General features: G+C 30.0%; 2 protein-coding genes across 2 annotated transcripts; one reads left to right on the forward strand and one right to left on the reverse strand.

Moving 5' to 3' along the window:
- Positions 1-5112: 5112 nt before the first annotated feature.
- Positions 5113-11500, reverse strand: LOC100162507 (dynein intermediate chain 3, ciliary-like). The gene is made up of 10 exons (XM_001944419.5): positions 11186-11500; positions 10951-11112; positions 10417-10681; positions 7961-8214; positions 7618-7779; positions 6779-6987; positions 6545-6680; positions 6319-6465; positions 5475-5642; positions 5113-5259 (listed from the first exon to the last, which is right to left on the reverse strand). The coding sequence occupies exons 1-10, from the start codon at positions 11354-11356 to the stop codon at positions 5197-5199; spliced, it is 1737 nt and encodes a 578-aa protein (XP_001944454.2). The 5' UTR covers positions 11357-11500; the 3' UTR covers positions 5113-5196.
- Positions 11501-25668: 14168 nt separating this feature from the next.
- LOC107883498 (zinc finger protein 2-like) lies at positions 25669-26726 on the forward strand. Its single transcript, XM_029490084.1, has one exon. The coding sequence runs from the start codon at positions 25932-25934 to the stop codon at positions 26613-26615; it is 684 nt and encodes a 227-aa protein (XP_029345944.1). The 5' UTR covers positions 25669-25931; the 3' UTR covers positions 26616-26726.
- Positions 26727-27346: the final 620 nt, after the last annotated feature.

Genomic DNA, 27346 nt, shown 5'->3' on the forward strand with positions numbered 1-27346 from the left:
TAAGTAGGTTGGTACTACATATACGCATATGAATCCGTTTTAATGATACTATATTTGTGATTAATTAATATAATATTATTATGATATAGGTATGAGTAAAATAATAATACAATTTATTTAATACTTAGTAAACAAAACCTTTCATCCTATAATGTTATTTGTTTGGTTTTATTATTATATAGTGTTTGTAACTGCCTTACCTACATAATACATAATGTGCAGGAGATAACGCTAAAATTGATATTTTCATCCTAATATGGTGGAAAGTGATTCAGAAAATGTATAATAATATATAACACTTCTTAATAATTTTCTTTTTTCGTGTTATATATATTTTTTTTATTTATAAAATAGAAGCAAACCAAAACGTGAAAATCGTTAATATATTTAATTTATCATAATACCTACTCTAGGACTCATATTCAAGTAGGTACCATGTACATCACGGATGAATCAAGTTGTCAAGCTATTTTTGGAATAAAATTGCATTATTTATATCTAAAAAGTTATTATTTATTATATTTATTTATTCATAATGGATTCTTACAAAGATCAAAAATACCGAAAATACACAGGTAGTTGATGTTAATTTTTTTAAGAATGATTATATAATTTGGTTTTGGTATGTATCAAATTGTTCATTTAAATATTATTATTATTTAATTTATTACCAACTATTAGAGCTGAATCGATACCGGTGAAAAACAAGAATTCGTTTTAAAGCTAAAAAATGTCCGTTTGCCATTTTTTCTTCTTTATTTCTGAAACTGTTTTATACAAGAATAACAACGCACATCGGGTGTTTTCGATTCGTCGGATTGTTGCGGTGACTAATGACGCCACGTCGTGTGTAACCTATATTAAAGAAGTCTTAAACGGCGTAATTGGACGTTGAAGTCGATCTGAACGCACGTGAAAAATATGTTTTTAAACAGGACCACTTTCCCGGACCCGGGGCCGAAGGGGACGCACACGCCGTTTGCATAATAAATAATAATATTATAATAAGCGTATAACATCGTATAATAATATATAAATATATACTATACAGGGTGATTTTTCAGCATGCTCACCCCATGTTTGTGTTTGAATAATTATATTCAAATTCTGATTTTTGGAATTTTTAATACTAACAAATATTGGTTTTTCAAACAATAACATACATGCTTTAATGCAAATTGTGAATAAGATATTTTTTCTGAAATTGTTGTACTGTAATCGAAATAAGAACGAACATTTTCTGAGTTAGCCAACTAATATTATTAAGGATATTATAATAGTCCATTAAAAGGATATTATCGACTTTTGATTTAAAAATTATTTGGTGCAATATTAAACCATATTCATTTTGTAATATTTAAAAATGTTCTTAGTATACTTTACTAAGAATTAACTATTAACAAGTATTTTATGTTTCGTACTTAAATATAACTACCAAACTCTTATCCATTTACAATGTGTTTAATACAGACTAATAATCCTTATACTGTTCAAAGTGAATGACTCTGAAATTTGGTTTAAATTTCAATTACAATAAATCACCTTTTATAGAAAATTCAACTGATTATCTGGTTAACAAATATTATTAAAACGTGTGAGTTATCATTTGAAAAACTAATTTTAGTACCATTACAGGATACTTGAATATTGTGAAAAATCTAAGGATTAAAAAATATTGTCTTTAACTATCTACAGTCAAACATTCCTAAAATCAAAATTTGTCTATATGCGTAATTTAAACATAAAAATAGGGCGAGACTGAGAGGTGACCATTCTTGGTGAATCACCCTGTATATAGTGCTATTATAGTGTGGTCAGTGTGCCGATCGTCATGTATACCAGCCGTATTTCGGTGGTCTTACGTGTTTCCTAATTATATTATCCATAACAGTTGCAGCAAACTCTGAAGCTTTAAAAAAACTCACCCGAGGCAGTGACGCTGGTTGATGCCGCTCTACGCGTCAAGTGTTGTTATTATAATAATATTATATTAGGAATTTCTAGTTAAAATGTAATGGTACAAATAAAATGAAAATAAATCGCACGGATAAAATAATGTTCGTATAATAGCGATAATGTAAAATAATAATAAAATATACATGATATTATGACATAAATGTGCATCGTGTATGTGTGTGTGTGTTTATGATACAATAATATACTTACCATAAACAGTAAATATACCTGAGCATAATAATCTTATGTCCAGCCTACATATGCATTGGACGGGTATACTAAAAGTTAACAAATAAAATATTAAAGAATGTTTTGGGTACGTGATAAAATATTTGCGGGAGTTACTGGTCACGAACATTTTAAAACAACAGCATCTTTATCGTATCATTCATAACATACGGTTCAATAAGTTGTGGGAAGGGAGGTTGTCATTTGATAATACGTCCTCAAAAACCTTCATAAAAGCTTATCATTACAAACAAGTCAGAAAACTGTAGTTCGAAATTCGAATAACTCTAAAAAAAAGAAATCTATAGATAAGAACTCAATAAAAAAAAAAAATAATATACAGAAATGTATTTATGTTTTAAATGTCAACAATAATTGAATAATCTATCTAATATATAAAAACTCGTGTCACAATGTTTGTTACCGAACTCCTCCGAAACGGCTGGACCGATTTTAATGAAATTTGTTGTGTATATAAAGTAGGTCTCAGAGAGGGATGTAAACTATTTTTCACATCCATATTTTTGTTTTAAAGGGTGGCTCATACAGGGAATATTATTAACCTACGACAATTTATTTTATTTTATATGCAGTTACCGTTGGTTACCAAACATATTAAATTATTTCGCAGAATGTATTGCTAAGCGCAATAAGTGTGTGTTGTGACTGAACTCCTCCTAAATGGTTAGACCGATTTGAATGAATTTTTTTGTATGCGTTTGCGTTCATTCATCTGATTTTATTACGGTTAATTTGGTTAGGATTTTGTATTAATTGATTATATCAATTCACCATAGGTAGAATACGACAAACTTGGTATGACTTTGATACTTTAGAGTTAAATCATACACTAACGTACATACAGCACGGGGTCCGCGATCTACCGATTTATATTATATTTATATTATATTATATCGACCCGATTTATATTATGTTTTAATATTCTAGCATCATTTCCCTGAATCCTGTCTATCTAAACGCAAGATCGACCGCCTGCCAAGCAATATCAATGTAATTTTATACGAACGGCTTCATCTGGTTTTTCTAATCCTCATATCTCTGCTTTCTCTTAAGTTGAATTTTTAAACTTGAAACGATTAACCCTTTAACCAATGGCTACCCTATAAATTTCCGTTTATTTTGAATATTTGATAAGTGCTACGTTCCGTAATGTTTGTTTCAAGAGCACAAATGTTATATGTCACATTTGTGCCATATAAAAAGTACGTTGAAGCGACATGGAACATTTGTGCTCTTCAAATATTTTTAGCAGACATCTAAACTTGTTTTTGCGTTTACCAACAATTACAAAAAACGGACATATCACTTGTGTACTTTAAGGTATCGATATTATGATCGTGAATAAGTAAACATTAGGCTACAGAAACTTCTGAAATTTCAATTTCCACCATAACGTCAAAAGTAGAAGCAGTACAGTGTTATTTTGTATTTAAGTATTTATGTATTAAGATTATTGGGGCCTGTGACACGAACACTGCAGTAGCCTGCACTTAACATTGTATTTACTGACCATTTTTCATAGTACAATAAATTCTTGAAATTATGTATACATGATACATACACATGGTACACTATACATATTAAACAATATTGTGCAATTATTTGTACCTCCTTAAGTCTAAGTTAGAATTATCATAGATCATACTAAAATTTATTCAGGATTATTGTTGCAACTTGTATTTTATAATGATACAATTATCAAAATATACAATATAATCTTTTCTTTATTGATATTTTTCTGTAAGCCTTATACGTATCGCTATGTTTCTTATATAGACGGTATTTTAAAATTTTAAAGTATCTGTATAGAATATCTATATTTTTTTGGATTTTCGTCAGTCCGTCTTAATAAAATGGTATTATTATTATTGTTGACAAATGTGATCGATTTAAGATTATCGAAATCTTAGAAAAGGAAAAAAGGGTATTCATACCATTCAACTGTTTAATACTCCACGAGTATTCAGAACTTGGAAATTCTATGAACATACCTAGTATTATGTGACAGTGGCTGTCTATTTTAATATAGATGAAGAAGAGAGGTAGGGGAATTCAGTTTGTTTTTGTTATTGATACGTTGGTGACAGAACAGCCAAGTGAATTTTTCTATTGCAGTTTATAAAACATAAAATGGATAATATTCAATATGAGTGCCATAAAATATTGTATATTGCCTGGTGTGGCAACCCGCGTTTTAGTTAAAATTCCTAGGTATTAGGTACACATGCTAAAACCAACCACACCCTACCCCCACAGTAACCAGATAATGACATCAGTTGTTGAAATCTAAACTAAAAAAAAAAATTTAATTTATTATAATTATAATAATATTGTATGGAATATGGATGTATGACATATGTATACACGTATGTTGATTCCGCGTAGGTATGTATTGAGTATATAGTTGACATTTTATGTTTGATTCATTGATCAGACTTTAAAATAAATTAAATATAATGCGGGGGATGGAGTGGCCGAGCGGACTGAGGTGTCGGTTGCGACACGCACCAACGCCGGTTCAAAACCTCGGCTGCGGGTGGCATTTTTTTTCGGGCAAGTCACGGTGTCCGGAGAGAAGTACCGGGCATGGCAGGTGCCCACTAAAAAATCTAACAAAAACAAACACAACACACGTGTTTAAAACCTACAGTGCCCTCCCCACAGCTAGAAACCACCCAATGGCCCAAGTTGCCCCGGGTTAATTAATAAAAAAAAAAAAAAAAATATAATGCCAAAATGAAGAAGAAAGATGAAGAATTTACTAAATAAATAATTTAACATGTTAATTGATATTATAAAGTATACACACCTAATCTAGTTTGATGCCTTGAGACAATTAGACGATTTATAAATCTATATAAGTACCTATACTTAGTCTCAGGTTAGGTTAGTGTGATAATATTGTAATTCATTCAGTTATAGGTATATCTAAAATTAATCAAGATTTAATAGTCTGATCATTATTCAAAAAAAAAATGAGTATCCAGTTCTTTATTCTTCAGTTTTAAATTCTTCCATATCATTCTCAGTCATTTCATCGAGAGGATTGTTACACTGAAAAAAAACGAATTTTTGCTATCAAATATACTAAATCTGATTTGTTATAATAATAATACAGACAAATAATTTATTCGAGTAGGTATCAATCGTTCAAATAATTTAGTAAGTATAATTTCATATATACTAATACATTAATCCTATAAGTACGTAAATACGTATTTCTCACAACTGCAGGTTTTTAGAAAAAAGACAAAATCACAATAACTCACCATTCTATCAAGGACTTCAGCTATTTCTCTTTCAATTTCTTCAATCGCTAATTCAACTTTTGCAGTGGAATTATCAACTTTGTCTGGCACTTTGGTCTGCATTTTAGTTTTATGTTCACGGTTCTTAGCTTCTATTAATTTTTCTCGCTTAGTTTCCCGCTCAATCATCTATTGATAAATAATAGTAAACTAAAACACGTTGTCAGCTAACACACACAACGATTTTGAAACTCTAAGCTAATATTTACACTACCTAATCATCGTACAACCGAATATTAAATATTGGTAGTTACCATTTTTTATTTTTAAAGGAGCAAAATATAATAATTGGACTACATTGTAATGTAATAATGTATTATATAATCAAATTACACAATAATCAGTAACAAAAAAAAATATGATAAAAAGTAAAAATATACACATAGAAAAAATAATAATTTTTGACTTGAATTCAGTATAATATGCCAATATTATTAGCACACAGATACTAGAAGAAATCAGTAAAAAATGATGTCTTATAAATTTCCAGCCATACAAATCATTATAAATTTAAAAAGTAATTTTATAACGTTGATAACTTTATTGTTTTATATACCATAATATTATATTATATTTTAAAATACATGACACTATTTGAATTTTGAGTCATGCTGAAAACTTAAACATCGACTGGAGAGAAACTCATTTAAAAATAAATGTAAGAGCGCCCTACACCTAGCCAAGCCCTTTTGATTATCGTAGGTCTAAACTTCAAACAACTCCCTTGTTTAATGTGGTTGCGTGAACTAAGTGCTCCTTTGTTGTCATTAATGTTTGTTGATAATATTATGTCTATGCAACTCACAGCTGTCAACCGCGCTCTATCGAATGGTCCTGGAGTCACAAACCAATCGTTCATTTCGATCACGCGTGTATTACCACCATCGTCGCCGACAGCTAACATTGCTCCGTCCTCATGGCAGCTAATACAACTTAACCTATTGTCAGACACCTAAGTAGAAGATTACGGAAATAATAAATTGCATTTCCATTCGTCTTATCTGTATCTTTAATTTACTATCTTTGGGCACCTTAATAGAAAGTATCGGTTTTTGCTGTTGCTGTAAGATATCCCAACAGTCCATGAACCCATCGGCTCGGGTCGTATAGAATACTGAAGGCTTCGAATTGCTCCATTGGCCATCGGTTAATCTCATATCGTAATTCCTATAACAGTATAATAATATAATATGACGTGTAAAATTAAATCCATAGTGGTTTTTTTTTTTATTATACCGTTTTCATATTGCTATATTTATACGTACTTGGTCCACATTGTCTGAGATTCCTTTGTCTCTTCTGACCATATTTTTGCCTGCCAATCACCAATAGTTAAAAAGGTTTTTAAAAACGCCGGATTTCGACGAACTGAATATACGGGGCCATAATGGCATTTATAAATAGATGGTATTTTTTCTGACACCGTTTTGCCCTTACGGTTGCCATCAAACACGTGTCCAGTACTTGTGCCAATCTACTTGTAAATAATATAAAACAATGTTCAGTTTTTCACTTTTAGAAAAAATGTATAAACTGTGCAATAAATATATTATAGTATTTGAATAAAAATTTCAAACACTACTTCCATCGACTCCAATGAATAAACAGATGGCTTTCCGTTCAATAAGTTTAGAGGAAACTCTCTATATTAAGTTGTATATGCAATAACAATTATTTATAACACCACTAAAATATTGTCCAATTAAAATATACTGCTCTGTGCTCTCCTAAACACACTTAAATAGTTGATTTCGTATCTAAAATTCTTAACAGCACACTATATAACTCACGACCAATGTGCTCAAAAATGAAATAATTATTCCATGGTTATTACGAAGTTCTAGTCACTGTTACTTTCAGTTAAGCTCCGAATTTTCAATCTCTAATTATAATAAACAAATAATAATAATACCATGTTACGTGTATTGTGTATATTAATTACTATCGTAGGCTACATTTTACGCAATTGAAAATAGTCTGCGTTATTATACATTCATTTTTTTGTAGGATCAGTGGGGTGGATGATTGATACTAATTGATGATAAACAAAGTATTTCAATATTTTTGTAGAATTCCTCTATCCTACATGAACACTTTTACGTACCATGAAGCGTATTGGAATCGAAAAATGGTAATCTATGCAAGTGACTCCGTGGGACCGGCCCCACTGAAGCCATTCCGGTTCATCTTCGACATCGGTTTTCAATAAATCTAAGAGCAATACGTCCGTGGGTTCTGAGAGGTTTCTGGTATCCCACCACATGATCTGTGGAAGGTATCACAATATGATGGCTATTCTAATTATTGATATGTCTGCACGATAGTGTGCCATGGCGTTTACTGTATAATATAAATTAACGATGCATAATAATTTTTTTTTAATTTGTGAACAATATGTTTTATACTGGTAAATATGAATTTGCTATAATAATGTAACATGGACCTACTTGGCCATCACTGGATCCTGTCAAAAATTCTGAGTTGGTCTTTGATTGAATCCATTCGAGACTAAGAATACTGTCATGATGCCCATTTCTTATATTACTAATACCGATGTTTGTGGAACCTGTTCGCATGTCCCACAACGCGACCTGTCCGTTCAGCAAGCCTCCCGCGAGTAGTTGCCCGTCCCTGTGGTTGAACTCGACCCTGGTGATCGGGTATTGTGACTCCATTGTAAAATATGGAAGGGTAAACATCTCTGTAAATTTAGGAAATGCGTACATAATTCAATGTATGGTCAGGAAGTTTATCGAAAATTAAAGTACGTAAAAAGGTTTATTGATTGAATACATTATTGATCAAAAATACATTGGTCAAATAATATGTAATTTTGGTTGGGTTAGGAATTCCACGCTTAGCGTTCACATTTTTTTAGATAGTACCTACTTAACAATAGTTTATAGGCCTATTGTTAAGTTCCTTATATAGGAAGAGACCTTCCCCCCCACGATTACTAAATACTATGTTTAACTAAGAGTTATATTCATCCCCGTTGAATATATTTTAAATATATATAATAAACAAACGATTTTTGAAAAAATCCCATCAATTTTAGAAGCTTTAAAATAAAATAATAATTGTCTTTATTCTTGACTTTTTTTGTTTCTGTTTGAGTGGCTGAAGTCAGCAAAAAGTTCAAACTTCAGTAGCTTAATACAATATGTGATATTATATGTGTAATGTGTATTGTGTATTTAAAAATGAAATAGGTACTCATATACTTATTAAACAGCTATTGATTTAATTGTATCTAGTTTAATTATTTTTTACCAAATGGCAAAAATTATATCAATTATAAAAGTATTCAATACAATTAGAATTTATTATTAATTATTATTATTATTATTATTATTATTATTATTATTATTATTATTATTATTATTATTATTATTATTATTATTATTATTATTATTATTATTATTATTATTATTATTATTATTATTATTATTATTATTGTTTTCGTCGTTTCCGCTCGTAATCCACTGGGAAGATAATATATTATTCTAAAAACCGACAATAGTTGAAACAAGGTAGGTACCTATAAATTATGGTACATTTTCACAAGTATTTATTTAATACTATTTTAAGTTTGTCCTAAATTGTTTTGTTTTTGCTCTCTAAAAAGTATAAATTACCATACCTACAATAGAATTTTAAGTGATACGTCCTTTGCATACATGCCCATCTAACTACCGCCCATAATTTGGTTCTGTGAATGAGTAACCTATGTACGAACATGATCGTTTGTAACTGCACACTATGTTATTACACCATTCAATACTGAACCGTTTAGAATGATCAAAATTTTAAGACCACATACATTTTATTGATGATTAAAAATTAAATATTAATTTTTTGTTATTAAATAAATCGTATTTGATATCAATTGTTTGCCTCTCGTTGTTTTTCATACGGACATCCGCAGTTTTTTTAAACTGTGTGGTTATGCCGATCGCCGACGACCACCGCTAAATACGTAGATACCTAGTTATGAAATTTGATCCATACAACAATAGATATAAATAGAAGGGATGTTTCGGGTACCCGACAATTACTCGATGGCCGGGTACTCGATATCATATTTAAGACTCGGCTCTTACTCGGTACCCGGCGTAATACCTACATTTTTACCCGGCCACTTCTCGGTACCCGGCGAAATACTATATTTTTACTCGACTCATATCCAATGGCAAAAACTGATAATCTATTTATAAATATATGCATACCTATAATTAATGTAACGGAAAAATCTAAAACTTTAGGGTAATGAATTATAATTTTTTTTAGTACATATTGGAATAACTGAACCGATTTACAATAACCAGTTGATTATAAACAAATCATATTTTTCTTCTACGAATTACAAAAATAAATCTCGTGTTTACTGTTTAAAGACTTAAATTATATTATTAATAATTTCTTAATCAGTAATTATTGTTAGTTGATACTTTAATACTAGTTTAAGTAGTGTTAAAATTTTTACTCGGCCAATACTCGATACCCGGTTAGTACCATACATTTTACTCGGCCAATATTTGAGAAAATACTTATATTATTTTGCAATAATCATCATTTTCACCGTCGCTTTTCATTCCGAAAATTTAAAATGTGTTTTAACTAGTTATTTTCTGTTAAGTATGTAGAGTAAGTAGGTATACTTTGCAGTATGGTCCTGCTGGTAATATGGTTAATTGTCGGTAATCATAAATTAATCTAGAAGAAAAATGTCTTATTTTAACGGAATACAACTGGTTCTAGTATTTCTTATTTTTACTAGACAACTCGTGTACCAATATTGAAAATGTGGTGGTGACGAATTTCTTTTGCTTTGTAATAAACTAATAACCATGTGATAGTTATATAATTATACCGAGTAAGTGTTAACTGCGCACTTCCTTACCTATGTCAAATACGTATGCGTTTGGACTGTTTTTTAAATTGGCCATCTGGAATCTCTTGTCGGCATAACTGACCGCGATCAGAGAGCTCTGTTCCGTTGACCAAGATATGTTTTGGATCGGTCTCTTTGGAACGCAGGGGTCTACGATTACCGCCACTGTCTGATAGGACGGAACTAGTGTTTGGAAATCTTGACATTTCGGATCAGTAAAGTACGATTGAAATATATCTATTGCATTATTTTGTTTTATGAAGTGTTCGGTAAGCTGAAAATAACCATAGGATTTTTGAACAATATTTTACGCACGTATTAATAAAAAAAGAAAATATTTTCTCATTTATATATTTGGTTAAAATCATAAATCAATGGTTTATAGTTTATACTATATACGATGTACCTTGACTAATTTTTCTATTTATATTAACGAAGCATAATATTTGATTTGCAACAGAGTTACGACGAGGGAATTATAATATAAAATTCACGTCATCATAATTATTTCATACAATTATTTTTGTAAATATATTTACATACATATGACATTGTCTTAACCGATTGTAAATACAATTTGTCCTTTTCCGCTTTCCTCCGGAATCTGGACACTTGTTCCGGATCGTCCAGGTGTATGTCGACCGGCCAGCCGCCTTCACCATGTAAAATTCCTCGATCAACAAACTTCACTCGTATTGTGTTGGCCTATACATACCGTGTACTAGTTAATAAATAATATAATACTATGTATTATTTTAATCGGAAAAAAAATGTATACCTCGTGTTCCGACCACTTGTTGGTTTCGTTGGTGGTCTTATCAACCGGATTCCTCTGTATCCAATCTTCCTCCAGACTGGGGTCACGCATCATATTTTGCAAAACTGTTGTGTTGTTGTGGAATCGACATTGTCTGCCATAATCGCTCCTTTTTTTTTCGTATGTATACATTTTTAACGGGTTTTAGTAGCGCATGCAATAACTGCTTTTGATAAAACGAAACGAAAAAATGATTTATGTTAAATCAGATGGAATACATGTATTTATAACAATATAACTCTTTGTATACGTATACGTGCTAATGGTCTCCATAGTCACTGTTTATTAATTGTAACTATAGCTACCTACTACTAAAAGAATTTTATACAATTTTGTTATTATGTAGTTTGCTGAAAATTATCATATTATTATTATCTGCATATAGTGTTGAATATTCAATATAGGGTCTTTGAATGTGTTTTTCCATGCTGGACACACTTGTATTTTCCAGTTTATTTTCCATTTATGTTAGTAATCTTAGATTACATAATATTTTAACCTCCATATAAATATAAAATATTAAGTATTTTAATTTTCATACTATAACGATTTCAAAAACAATATTTAGAATTTTTTTTAAGTAAGATTACACTCTATAGAATATATTTTATTCATTTTAGAAAAAGTCTTTAGATCTTTAGAGAAGTCTTGGAATCTATTTCCAACCACTTTTCGTTAAAACGCAAACTTTTATGTAAAAATGTTGGCAAGTGGGTACCTAGGTACCAACAGTTGTAGGTGTCGAGTAGGTCACTGTATAGACGTGTTAAATTCCAATTCAATGATATCTATATTATTTTCTATATTCTGAGCGGAGAGAGTATGTCTGTCAATATTACTAGGTAAGTTTATTGTTTCATGTTTGAGTAAGCCTGGGATATTTAATATTATATTTGTGTTGCCATAAGTAATTTATATTACTATAAGACATTAGTATATTATTTGATGGCAAGGTTAATTTAATTTTTACTGAAAACATTTCATATATAATAATATTTATATCAACCTAATTATTTTGTTTGAATATGAGGAATCTTGTATTCAATTTTCAAGCTCTTTGAACCAGAAAAATCTTTTTCTATAGAATAAGAACTAAATCCAAAATATCAAATATCTATCAAGAGATCAAAAAAAGTACAAATATTTTGAAAAATATAACAATAGTTTAATAAATTATTATATTAACAGTTTGTAACGTTTTGGAATTACAAAAAAATAAGAAAAATGATTGAGGTAATTACGTAAAAGCTTCAAACTCTAATTAAAAATTAACAAGACTTGAAGGTAAAATTATTATTGTTTTTATTATATATAGATAAACTTATCATAATTCTAAATTAGATTTTAAAACCGTTGAATAAAAGAAGAAAAAGAAAATTTTTTACGGATTTCTAACAACATAATAATTTACAAATGTTTACGGTTTTGACGAACTTCGTAAAAATTCTCACTTCAACCGCTCATTAAAAACTATTATGGGCTTATGATCAATTTTTTTTTTTATTACATTAATAACAATTAATGAGGAACCTTAGTATATTAAATTGTCAATCTATTTGACCATGCAAAAAATGTTTTATCGACAATTATTGGAAAAAATCTGAAGAAAATATAAAATTTCTCATGTTTATTAACAGTTAAAAAAAGAGTCAAAATATTTTATAAATTTTAAAATGTATATAAAATACTAGTATAAATGTTTGATAAAAGTTTCATTTTTATTTGACACCTCCAAGTAGCAACTAGATCCGATTTTCTACCAGAAACTACCCCCTGAGGTTAAAAATTAAAGCATTTTTCTACTATACAAGTGGTAACAAGTCGGTCATTGTAATTGATGGTGTTAAATTTGAATTCAATATTATAATATCACAGTATAAGAAAAACAATTCTGAGCGAAGACGGTCAGTCAGCCTATGATAATATTACTAAATATATATTTTAATGATATTATTGTAATTTATATATTATGACCAATGTATGTGGAACCTTGTATAAAACTTTCAATCCTTAGCTATAAAAGTTGAACATTTAATACATTTTAAACTAAAACATAAATATTACATTTTAAATTTTATAATTTTTTTCAAAATTTGAACTTTAAATGCTTATAGAAAAAAATTGTTTCTATGTAGGTATTTTTAATATTTTTCAACTGCTAAAATAACAATATATCAGTATCCTTGTATTAAATGTTCACGCTTTTTAACCCTAAAAATGTTATTGACAATTATAGAAAAAAAACTAAAAAAATTGGAAACTGAAAATGTCCGTAAACAGCTCGTTTTTCCTTAATTTTTATTTTGTTTTTCCCGGTGCACCAACTAAATTAAATTTTCCATCGAATAAGATACTGTTGAAGAAAATCGAAACGGTTTTACTGCCCCAAACAGTGATGACAGACACAAAAAAAAAAATCGGGTTAGTGGATGTTGATCACTGTTGTACAGTAGGTTACAAGTGGGTCAATGTATAATTGATTGTATTTAACTTACATTCAATGATATAATATCATTGTATAAGAAAAATGATTTTGAGTGGAGACGGTTTTTCAGTCAGGATTTTTTATATTGTCATTATTTATTATAGCCAGTAAGTTGAATTAATATTATAAAATTATTATTATTTTATTCGTTGTAATGGTGATAAATAAAGCATTAGAAATTAAAATCCCATTTTTAACGATTTTTCGTAATTTGTCGGTGGTTTTTCCAATGGCATTAAAATCATTAAATAACTTAAGAAAAAATCGAAAAATGATCTCTTGAAAGTATAATTTGCTAAAAGATAAAGTTTAAATCTGAGATAAATAAATAAATGAACACCATTGTAGAACAACTAGCTTCCTAAATCATTCTGCAGTTAGTTTCCACAATCAGAACAGTCTCATACTAAACATGACACTGTGATAATGATTTCGCTACATGATTTCATATTATAGTTTATTGTTATAAAAATATAATATAATCAAGTAGTTAAGTCAACTATAGTCAATTCAAAATATTTATTAAAACGAAACTATGCCCTACCCCCCCCCCCCCCTTGAGTCCTGACAATTATTTCATTGGGTCCTTTGTAATATTTGCAGATTGGGTCTTTTTCCTGAAATCCATCATCGTGTGTGTTTACTGTACCTATTTAGGGATAATTCATAATATTGTACGTGCAAAGCATAAAATATGCACATACGTATGTTTATCAGTTATTACCATTGATTATACATAGTATAATGTAGTATAGTATAGTATATGTATAATCAATGTTATTACTTATTGTACATATTTTATGGTGAAAAAAATATATAATGTTTTTTGTATTTTTTTTTAACGATATAGGTATTTAATTATTTATAATTCGAAAGTCATTAACACTGAAAACCATTATTCAACACGTCGTGGTCTAGACTCTCGCCCCGATCGGTTGGCGGGCCGTCGCAGTCGGCGGCGGTGGCCGTCAACCTATGCGCCATCCGGTCGTTGACAGCCTCCTCCTGGCGCAACAGTTCGGCGGCCGTTTTGTTGACGGCCTCGGCCTTCACGAGCGCTTCGCGCTTCAACTTCACCACTTCACGTAAACGCGCGTTCACTTCATCTAGCTCGGCCGCGGTGACTTCGCCACCACCGTCGCCGGCCTGCAGCAAACCGTCCGCGAACTGCCCGAGCTCGGCCGCCGCCCTGTCCGACGCGGCCGCCGCGCGATCGTTGTTGGCCACGAGGGCGTGCCGCGTCTCGGCCACCGCGTTCCGCGAGACCTGGGCCACAGCGTCGGCGAGACGCGCGCGCCGTTCGACCTTGGCCCGCAACAGCCGCACGAACGACTTGTCCCGGACGACCGCCGACTGCGTCCACTCCGCCAATTGGGCCGCGATTTCGGACGACCGCTGTCGGTAGTACTCTTCGCACGGGCTGCTCATTGTCTACGTATTTTAGTCTAGAAGCGTGTCCGGAAGCTGTACCGGAAGTTCGATAGATGAGTGGCTGCTGATGCAGGTGATTCAATAATTGTGCAGTATACAACCGGTGTGTTATATTTCGATAAAATTATATAGATAATATTGTATAAATCGCTCGAATGACGGTTATTTGAGATCTAACGATTTAAGATATATTTTGTAACGATGTGCGGTCGTTGGGGAAACACACAATAATACTTACGAAGTCTAAAATATGGTCTAATCAATATAATGAGTACCTATCGATAATGTAAAAAAACAAAATAAAAATATTCATATTTATTATAATTATTTACATATTTTAATCTCCTTCAAAGTAGGTTCCCCCCCCCCTAATTGATATAATTGTTCATGCTGGACATTCCTGATACATTTTCTGCACAATATATTAGATAAAATATTATATGTTCAACGTATTATAGCCACGGTACATTTTTTTTCCATACAAATGCGTTATATTAACGTTTTTTCGCTAGGGTTATTAGGTAGGTATGCATGTCTTTTGTAAATTAAGTATTAAAATAATAATAATAATATTAATAATTAACATTAGTTTCAACGAATAAATTTTTTATGTGGCTTGGCACGACGCGTTGGTTGCAGTTCGCAGCTATTTTTTTCCAGATGGGTGACCACCTGGGTTTGTTGTAGTAAAAACCTTGCCACACATACACGTGTTTCTTATACTTATACTCTTAATTTATATATAACCAATTTACGTGAAACCTTGTTTTAAATTTTCAATTCTTAGCTATAAAAGTTTAACATTTTATACATTTTTAACTACAGTATAATTATTAAATTTTAAATTTGATAAACTTTGTCAAAATTCATACTAAAAATGCTTATACAATTTGTGCCTATGTACTTTTAATATTTTTCATCTGCTATTGTAAAAATATATCAAGAGCCTTGTATTCAATTTTTACGCTTTTTTACCGAACAAATAATATTTTATTGACAAATGTAGAAAAAAAAAAACTAAAAAAAAATTAAAACTGACAAAGCCCGTAAACAGTTCAAAAAGAGTCAAAATATTTTCAAAATTTTATCGTGTATAGAAAATGCATATATAAACAACCAGTGAAAATTCCATGTGTATATGTTCATTTGTTTTAGAGTTAAACCAAAAACAAAAATCGATTTTGTCAAAAACCGATTTTTGCGTAAAAATTCCCGTTTTTCTTTAATTATTATGATGTTTTTCCCGGCGCTTTGAAAAATATTGAGAACTTTAAAATTTAACCTCCCAAATTTACAAACTAGATTCACTTTCCCATCGAAAAAGATACTGTAGAAGAAAATCGATCAGTTTTACTGCCCCAAATCGTGATGCTGACAAAAAAAAAAACACACGCATCATTATAAAATCAATATATTCATCGCTCCGCTCAGAAACGACTATAACAAAAATAATTTTCTAAATATAAATTGAATTAACAAACACCTGTTAATATTATTTGTTATTTACCATGTATTTTTTTTTTATTTCCGTTTCATTTGGTTTTCAAATTATTATACAGATCAAAAATCATATTGATAATTTAGTTTTTACGAATTTCACAAATTTCAAGTACAAAATAAACAACAAAATCTTATTAGGTAATAGGTATATCATAATCGTTCGGTTTAAACTGTAATAATACCAATATAAATTATACCAATATAATTTAACCACATACTTATATGACAGAAAATTATGGTGCAATTATAGGTGGTACACTGGTACCCAATGTGTATTTATAATCATTTTAGTAAATGCAACCGGGTTATTATTTTTTCATAATTATTATTATACTGAGATATTACTGCCTCTAAATTTATCATCTCGTTTGAACCGCATCACTCCAAAGTCGTTTAACCTGGGTGGGCTGATTCGGCACGGGCCACGTGCTCAGAGGCTTTTAACTTATTAATTGCCTAGGTTTATCTAATGTATCATTTGGGTTAGTTAACCAAATACATTTATACATCTTTATGTTGCATATAATAACATATTATACGCATACCTACCATATCGGGAACTTCTTACTTAAACAAGCACTTATACATTATATTAAATCTATAAATTATTATTTACGACATGAGTACTATATTACATATTATGAGTAACTATTATGTATTATTGATAGAATGAATTGTATATTATTAAATGTATTACTTAAACTCACTTATTTTTTAATTAAAAGCCATACACCTACTATATGATATGTTTGGTTTTAGAAGCTTAGATCGTATTTATTTATTCGTCATACCTTTATTTTTTACATATTTATATACTCCAATACTCATATTATATAATTTATGTAAATATGTTACTAATATCTATACGACTATACCTACTTAGCTGGATGTTTCTTATATAAGTACTTACTAGATATTATGTGGTTCAATGCTCCATATTCACAAATATTAGATACAAATATTACCCATTACGACTTCAGTATGTGAAATACCTATATTATAATTAATTGGTGACTACCCAGTACCCATATAATATTTAGTAGTTTAAACGAAAAAACCTATTACGTACCAAATTTATGATTTCGTGGTTTTGGTATCTCTGGATTCAGAAAAAAATAAACTATTTATGGATAAAATCTTCTATGTGCTATCTGCATCATAGAATTAATGAAAAATGATTAATAAATTATCTTATGTGTTACCTATAATAACATATTACAATAAATCGTCTATGAAATACCTTCTATGTGCTATCTCCATAAAACTCTATCGTAGAAAAATCCTCCTACATATTATGTGTTACTAACTATAAATCTTTATGAAATAATTTTTTTTTATTTGAAACGATTTATTTGTATTATGAATATTCGGATTTTTGCTCATGGGAGAGTTTTTATGTCAATTTATGTTTTAAAATAAGTATACTATTTTTGAATGTCACATTGTTTTACATTTAAATAGGAAATATTATATAACATAATATAATTTTTGATTTTAAGTGGTGCAATATAAGTATTTATTTTATAGTAACGTGTGATTTTTTTTTTTTGAATTTCTGGAAGTAAAATGGACTTTGGTATTTTGGGAGGGAGAGAGTTCAAAAGTAAAAACTCCCTATAGTAGATAGGTATTCAAGATAATCGGCCTGCCTTTCTAAGAAACAAGAATATTTTGCTAAAAATATTCCTATATTACCTAGTGCCTAATTCATTTTTCTATAAGTAATAGGCTGAACTATATGTTACTAACTATTAATAGTCGGTACTAATGTACCGTAAAATAGTGTAAACATAAGTTCGTATAGTATTTTAATACGTTAAATCAAATATAAATATTTTGAAAATTGGTTTATATTAAATGTAAAATAAAGTACCCACTCCGCAAAAAAGTTTTAAGTCTCGACGAATAATGTTTTTAAATTACATCAAAATGTTTAGATTACCATTTTCTATGTATGGTATAGTTTTTTAAATATAACCACTTATTTTTAGCTATTTATAGACATTTTCAATTTTCAATTATTATTAGTTTTTATTAATTATGAATTATTCTCGATAAAAAAATGTGTGCTCTATCAAAAAGCTTAAAAATGTAATAAAGTTTCTCATAAACTGTAGTAAACACTGAATTAAAAAAAATGGATTAGGAATTCAAAATAATTTTTTATTTAGAATTTTACTAAGTCACGAACATTTTCAAATTATTTGGTTAACAATTCAATATATTTTTAATATTCAAACCTAAGGTGTATGCAATGTTCCATATAATGTTTGCTTACGATAATTTATAAAACAATTTTATGCGTAATTCCATTAATATTTTTATGAGCCTCTGAAGATTAAATTATGTCATAGGTAATTGAATAATTTTGCGTAAATTATCGATTTCTTTTAAATCATTTTTTTTATTGTTATTTAAAAATTATTTATCGTACAAACTTGATACACACATATAACTTGAATAATAATTGTATCAACATTAAATTTTCCAATTATTATGACCACATTTTGCACATTTTATTATCAAGAATTTTGCAATTTTCAATTTGTATTATAATATGCGTTAGTTAAGAATGTTATGGTCATTCAAAGAGAAGCATTTTGACTGCTCCTGGGGTGAATATCCTTTTTAACAATATGTATTTCACAAAGTTTTTACACAGACAAGCTCGCAAACGTTTTAAAAATTGTGTTTAACAAAAAAACGTGGCCAAGCACAACCAATACATATTATTATACGTAGTTCCTAGTGTGTTGTATACATTATATATTATAATAAAAGCAACTTGATTTGTCCAGAGTAAATGTAAATAATATTTAAAATATTTAGAACTCCTATACTTAGTATGCGCCACAGTTAAATTTCATGCACTGCAATAATACGTCTTCGTGTGTCATTGCAGTAAATGTCTAGATTTCTCATCCAATGCACCTTTGTAGATCATAAATAATAATATGTATTCCTAGTACTTACATTTTGGGGCAATAATTGCCACGATCGTCGTAAACTTTTTATTACACCAAAAACCTAACAAATCATAATGCCTACCTACCACCACCGTATAATAATGACGATGGTAAACAGTATATAGTTTATATTTTAAAAACGCACGGTAGAGTTATAAGTGCTTGTTGTGGTATGAACTCAAAACGGTATACTACAATATAGCAAGTATCAACGTAGTAAAGTAAAAAAAAAAAAAAAAAAATCGAAAAATGTATATTGAACATAAAACGGAGACGACTTTTGATTTATGCATAATACGACGCGATGCACGCTGCCCATAATATTATGAAGGCATTATATCTAGTCGATTTCAAAGGGAAAAACTCGAAAATTAACTACGTAATTTATTTTTCCGCACTCAAAGTGGTTGATTGTATTGTAATTACTATAATATTATTAAAACACGGTCATAACTTGTATAACTTTGTGTGGTGTAGGGGCGCGTCCCGTGAATATTAACCACATAATAATATTATATAATATATTATTATGCAAATAACATAAAGTAGGGTGAAACGGTTTACAAAGGAACCTCGCTCGTACATCGGAAAAACTTCAAAGTCGATATTCGGTGGATTAGGTTTATGTACGATAAAAAATTACATTATTATATAGTTTAAACTGGGCTATAGGTGCTTTAAGTATTCCGTAATGGACCGTGGTCATAGTGAAGGACGATTCGTTTTCACGCGTTGCATAATTTAGGTTAATTCCTCGTCGTCGGCCGTACTATATATAAATTATAATATTATATATTAGTACCTATTTAATAATATTTTCCTGCGTATAACAGCGGCAAAGTACGAAAAATATATTATTTAATTCGTTCTTTACAATCGCCACCCTCTGCTCCCTGCACCCGCGGTATACTATTAAAATTGTTTGGTAAATTATTGTCACTATTATTATTTTACACTGCACAGTATCCGTACTCATGTTATAATGTGTACCTACGGTAGGTAACCTACCTATAAATATGCGTATTAAACCGAAGTACATTGGGCGTGTCGGTACACGAGTAACAGACGCGTTCAACACCTCAGCAGCGCCGAATAACACAATATTTAAATAACAGTTTTCGTACGATCACGTCAACTGAGGGTATTTTTTTTGGTTTTCATAGAAATTTTTCTCCGTCTATAATATGTTGATAGTCGACTGCAACTACTACAACACACGCGTTCGGACGAACGGCTCTCCGCGTACCTTTTATTCGGTATGTTGACGTCCGTGGAAAATCACACATTATAATATAATATTACCCAAACCTACTACACACAATAAAGAAAGACAAAATTATACGGGCTGTATACACGAGCACTGGCACTTAACGTCTCGTAGGCGTTCCGAAGAATGTTGTATAAACATTATTAAATGAATGTTAAGAAGCAGCTCGTCTGTCGGTCCACCCGTAATTACATACATTATTACAACACGCGTTACGTCTTGCGCGCCTTAAGGGACAATATTTTTTATTAGGTAGGTATTATAGAGGTCGTAACTATATCGTATATTCGTACGAACAACGTAGTCTCTCCCCTATTGTAGAAAATAAAAGGAAAAACACAATAATTAAAAAACGAGAGGCTAAAAAATTCCGTATCGTCGATTTTTCGTTAAGTGGCAGTGTTGAACGAACTAATTCTCCGTTTGTTCCCAAATCCGTATGATACGTATAATCGTACGTGTGTGTGTGTGTGTGTGTGTGTGTGTGTGTGTGTGTGTGTGTATATAATGTTTTACTCTATCGTATTTCACCGCCAGGCTGTAACAATACTGCTATAATTACCGGTCGAACTAGAAGGAATGGAAAAAAAAATAACCGTCGAAAACACGGGCATACAGTCTGCATTCCTTGCGGACACGCGTTTTTTTTCAGCCTACGCATCGGTTAAATAAACAACACACTATTATTAATTGTGTCGCAGTTATACCTAAGCTACCGTGGTATATCCAAAACCGCGTTTTTTTCACCGTCCTACAATAATATTCGCCTGTAATATATCGGCTCACGAATTCAAACTTTTATCACACCGTATAGGTTATATTATATTGGGGGCTGGGGAGCTATAATGCAAATCGCGATTCTCTCCCCGGTCCTCGATAATATGAAAAACGAAACATCAAATGACGTACATAATACCAAGTACGTTTATTGTTTGCTATAAAAAAATCAAGAGATAAGATGATCATAAGAGATCTATATAAGATAATATTCATACCGATAAATTTAATGATATATAAGTACTGATATAGTTCTAGCTTTTAGTTTGGTAGTCATATCAGTTTTCCCACATACATTATAAGGTATGATTAAGGTATGATTAAAGATAGGTTTACATAATTTAAATTATCAAATATGTTTTTCTATTAATAAAACCTAAAAAATTAGCAACAAAACGTATGTTGTAAATACACGTCATACTAATTATAGGTAATTATAACTTTATAAGTTATTAGGTACTCATTCATTTAGAATGAAATGCTTCTATTTTTTTTTTTTCATTATTTATTAAAACACTTTTATCAAACAACATTTGTTTCATACATTAAACTTAAATAAAACTTAAATATAAATTATTTATTGAGAATATTTTTCGTACATTTTATAAGAATCGATGAAAATTGATAACAATTTAGCTTAAATTAATCCCCTTTAAAAAGAAAAAATGTATTATTTATTTTGTTTTCTTATATTATTTGTATTAGATAAGCATACCAGAGTCCAGAGAAAATCGGTGGCGGCTTCACACTGTCTGAAAAATATAATTTTTGTCATGTGCAATCAGAAATATATTATATTATAAATTATGGATTGGTATAGTAAGTTTTATATTATATAACTTACATCACAACCAAAACACAAATAATTATATTATTGGTACAATATATACAATTAAAAAAAAATTAAATGGATTTTTTAACTAATTCTTTTAAAACCATGTTAAATAAAATATGTAAGGAATATTTTTATAAATGTTGTAATATTATATTTTGTTCATTAAATTTTTGTAAGTCATTTTTCTTGTGTTTCAAATAACATAAATCCACGTCCTAGTTATTTCCCAAAGAAAATACAATCGGGTAAAATACTGAAAGCTATATAATATACTTATTTGTTATTAAATAATAATTTTAAAAGTTTTTAGTTGCAGTTGTGTTAAGTAAGATGTGAGTGTATCTGTTGGGTGTCGATAAGAATTTAAATAAAGTTATCTTGCATTGCATAAAACGCATTTAATACGTATATACTTTTTCCCTAGGTATAGTTTAAAATACTTTATATCTAACTATAATAATATAATATTATTGTGCACGTAGATTCATAAAATATTGATCACAGTAAAACGAGCATTTCTTCATTGCCAAAATAATGTTACGTATCTCCAAAAAAAATCAATAATTGGCAACGATGACAATATTGTTATTGTAAAGAATGTTGTTAGCTTAACCTAGGTACGGTTAAAAAATTAAAATAGTAAATTAAATTGTTTTATTTTTGCAGCAAAATCTTTACATATCGGAAATTGTCACATCGATATGCAGAGACGAATATATAAAAAAAAACACATCCATTATTGGGTTTGTGTCCGTAAATAGAATGAGTCCCACCGTAAATATACGAGCGCGTGACCACATTTTTACACAAATTGTGAATTGTTTTAAACATTTCATGCTGAATACCATTTACAGCAGTAAAACAAAAACAACAATATTTTAATCTCGTTTTAAGTACATTCGTTTCGAGCAATTAAAAACACGACGTGCAAAACAAACAAAAATCATATTTTATTTTGTTTTTAAAAGCTACTTTCATTTTTTTTCACTTCCGTGTTTTTTCCATACATTCATACTGACTGGCCAAGTTCCTGATTTGAACTCATCATTCTAGTGTGATATAAAACTATGATAGATAGGGCAGACTAACGTATGGCTTTATATGACATACTGTTTTGTAAATGGTAATATTATAAAAAACAATAATATTAGTCAACACTTGAAAATATAATATTTGTATATTTGTAGGTACCTACTAATACTATGCACACATTTCTATAGTCAAATAATAAATTTATTATATTACACAAAATTTGATTCATTTTTTAAAAAATATGTGAACTTTCATTTTACCCGGGTGCTCAGGTAAAACGACATACAAGTCATGTTTGTATAAGCGACCATATAGAAAAAAATGATTTTTTTTTTAAATGCATTATGATATTATTTATACTATCTTTATAATATTTTAATTATAACAACTTAACACTGATATATAGTCACATTGTTTAAAAACATTTAACAGTAAATAACAAAGCTTAATAAAAGTATACTATCGCTAGGTATGTCATTTTCGCAGTGGTAGGTAGTACAAGTTTTATTTAAGTTTCCTAATGCAAAAGTACTAGTACCAAGCTTATTTTTAACAGAAATAGTTCACTTTTTTTATTCAATTTAAAATATACAATCTTAAGTACGAAAAAATGTAATATCTAAAAATTAAATCCTAGCTTAAAGAAATTTACTTTACTTAATTAAACATTGTGATCAAAAACTGTTTCTTGATGAAGTATTAAAACCGTAATAATTTCTCACATCTTCAGTGTAATATCAGTTACAGAGTCACAGACTCAAACACTTACATACAAAATACATACACTTACATACAAAATTATCACCGTAAATCTCTTGCACGCGCACAGCAACACAATTAATTACATTGAGTGAGTAGAAAAAAAAACAAGTCTGAGTCCTGTACACATTGCACACGAGGGTCTTATAAAAAATGCGTAGGTTGCTAAAAACGGTGTTTGACCTGCAGGTTTGGAGATATACTTGAATACTTCTAATAAGTCTGAATATTTTTGGTGTTTATACACGAGGTAGGTGACATTGAAAAATCACGTCTATATTTTACTGCAATATAATATTATTTGGTCGGACTTTTGACGTTAAGCATTTCAAAAAAATATGGGTTAAATATAATTTTAAAACATCTATGCATTTATTGGATTTTAATTCTAGTGCATTTACATAATATTATGTGATACCCGTGCACTATATTTAGGTACATTTATGCTGTACGTATCACGTTATTCATACAAATAATTTATTTATAGAATATATAAAATAGAAATATAGAATGCTAAATTAATTATAATATCCATTAAACACACCAAGACATTATATCTGTTGGAAATGGGATGTTATGACTCATGATACAATTCAGTAATTTAAATTTTGAACAACGATATTAAACTTTCACAATTAACCTAAATAAGTGCATTAATGTATCAATTGTTTTGATTATTTTAGAATGTTTCTACTATTTCCAAGTAATTTAAAATAGAATATCGTTATAACTAAAGAAAAAATGTGAAGTTGAATTAGTATGTACGTTTTGAAAAATCATCACTCAATTATATGTGGTACTTACTAGTTACTTTTTTAATTAGGAATTAATAATATAGTCTATAATAGACTTTCATTTATTAATGTAAATTAATAGGATACATTAATTTTGTTTCAAATTAAAACTGTTACCTAGTATGCCTCAAACTATATACCACAGTTAGTTTACGTATCGCACGAAGCCTTAACGAATTTCAACCTTTTCAATGTTTCAAACGTTGGCCTTCGTACTGAAAAACGTTTTCCGCTATACAAATTTCTCTGAATTTAAGTCGGGAGTAGTGTAAAGGCGGAAATAGTCTAATCGATAGATAAAATACAAAATACCTACCATGGTTGAGTTTTTTTTCATACTTTTTCCGCTTTCTGATTTTTAATGCGATTCTCGCAGACTATCTAGTAATTTATTACAATCAATACTTATTACTTAACTTTACATACTATTCTATGATTTTGACTTAAGTTTATTAATCAAAAGTAGCTATATTGATTCTACTTAAAATTATAACTGTTACCTATACCTATTGTATCTCGAAATATATACCATGTTAATTTACATACCACTCCAAGCGCTTACGAATTTCAACCATTTCAAAGTTTTGTACTGCAAAATGTTTTCGCTATAGAATTTCCTCTATATTATATAATTATAATAATATACATTCTTCCAAATAGAGATGCAGAATTAATACTAATATACAATATTTAAAGTTTGAAAAGTAATACAACTGGCCTTAAAATATGACAAATTCAATAAATTCTAATCGATCATAAACTGAATAGCATAGTTACCAAATAATCTCTTATGAAAAACAAATTAGGTGTTGAATAAATTATTGACTAATAGAAGCAGACAAACAACACAGCAGCAGACAAATGGACAAGAAACTTTACCCGTGTGATGTATGTGAAAAGTCGTTCAGCCAAAGTAGCAATTTGACGACACATCAACGAGCATACACTGGTGGAAAACCATACGCATGCAGTGTATACGACAAGTCATTCAATGAAAGTGGCACATTCATAAAACATCGACGAACACACACTGGCAAAAAACCGTACGAGTGCAATGTATGCGAAAAGGTGTTCAGTAATAGTGGCAATTTGATGAAACATCGGCGCACACACACTGGTGAAAAACCGTACGCGTGTGATGTATGCGACAAGTCGTTCTCTGAAAATGGCGCATTAACAAAACATATTCGCACGCACACTGGCGAAAAACCGTATGCGTGCGATGTATGCGATAAAACGTTCAGTAATAGTGGCAATTTGACGACGCATCGACGAACACACACTGGTGAAAAACCTTACGCATGTGATGTGTGCGAAAAGGCGTTTTCTGTAAGTAGCAATTTGACAAAACATCGACGAACACACACTGGTGAAAAACCGTACGCTTGCGATATATGTGACAAGTTTTTTGCTAAAAGTGGCACATTAACGAGTCATCGACGAACCCACACTGGTGAAAAACCGTACGCATGCGATATATGCGACAAGTCGTTCAGTGAAAGTTTCACATTGACGACACATCGACGCACACATACTGGTGAATAATCTTACGCATGTGATGTGTGCGAAAAGGCGTTTTCTGTAAGTAGCAATTTGACAAAACATCGACGAACACACACTGGTGAAAAACCCTACGCGTGCAATATATGCGAAAAGTCGTTCAGTGATAGTGGTAAACTGACAAGCCATCAACGCACACATACTGGTGAAAAACCGTAAACATGCGATGTATGTGACAAATCGTTCTCTGAAAGTGGCACGTTGTCGACACATCAACGCACGCATACTGGTGAAAACCCGTACGGATGTGATGTAGTCGATAAACCATTCAGTAGCAGCTTGACAGTTCACAAACGGACGCACATGCCATACTGACTGGATTGATCAAATAACTATGACCCAATACCCTTATTCAAATAAGATAAATCATATTAATATAAGTTAAGGTAACGCTGTTGATGTATTCATTTTGTGATGTACATAGTTGTTTCTCATTATTAAATTGCTAATTTGACATTCGAATAAATTAATACTTTATTAATATATTTATTTTCTTATGATTTCTAATATTTAAAAAAACAATGGGTTTTTAATTCTCTATTTAAAATATTGAATATAAACAATGTATATTTTGGACTTCAAAAATATAGTCGAGTTAAAAATATTTTGGAGTATCACACAGGGGTATGTACTTAATATGAACTAGTCAATGATTATTGAATTATTCTTGAATTATCCTAAAAAAATATCTTTTAAGGCAATGCAGCATTTTTAAA

Source organism: Acyrthosiphon pisum, chromosome X, assembly GCF_005508785.2.
Source record: "Acyrthosiphon pisum isolate AL4f chromosome X, pea_aphid_22Mar2018_4r6ur, whole genome shotgun sequence".
In the NCBI taxonomy this organism is placed as follows: Eukaryota; Metazoa; Arthropoda; class Insecta; order Hemiptera; family Aphididae; genus Acyrthosiphon; species Acyrthosiphon pisum.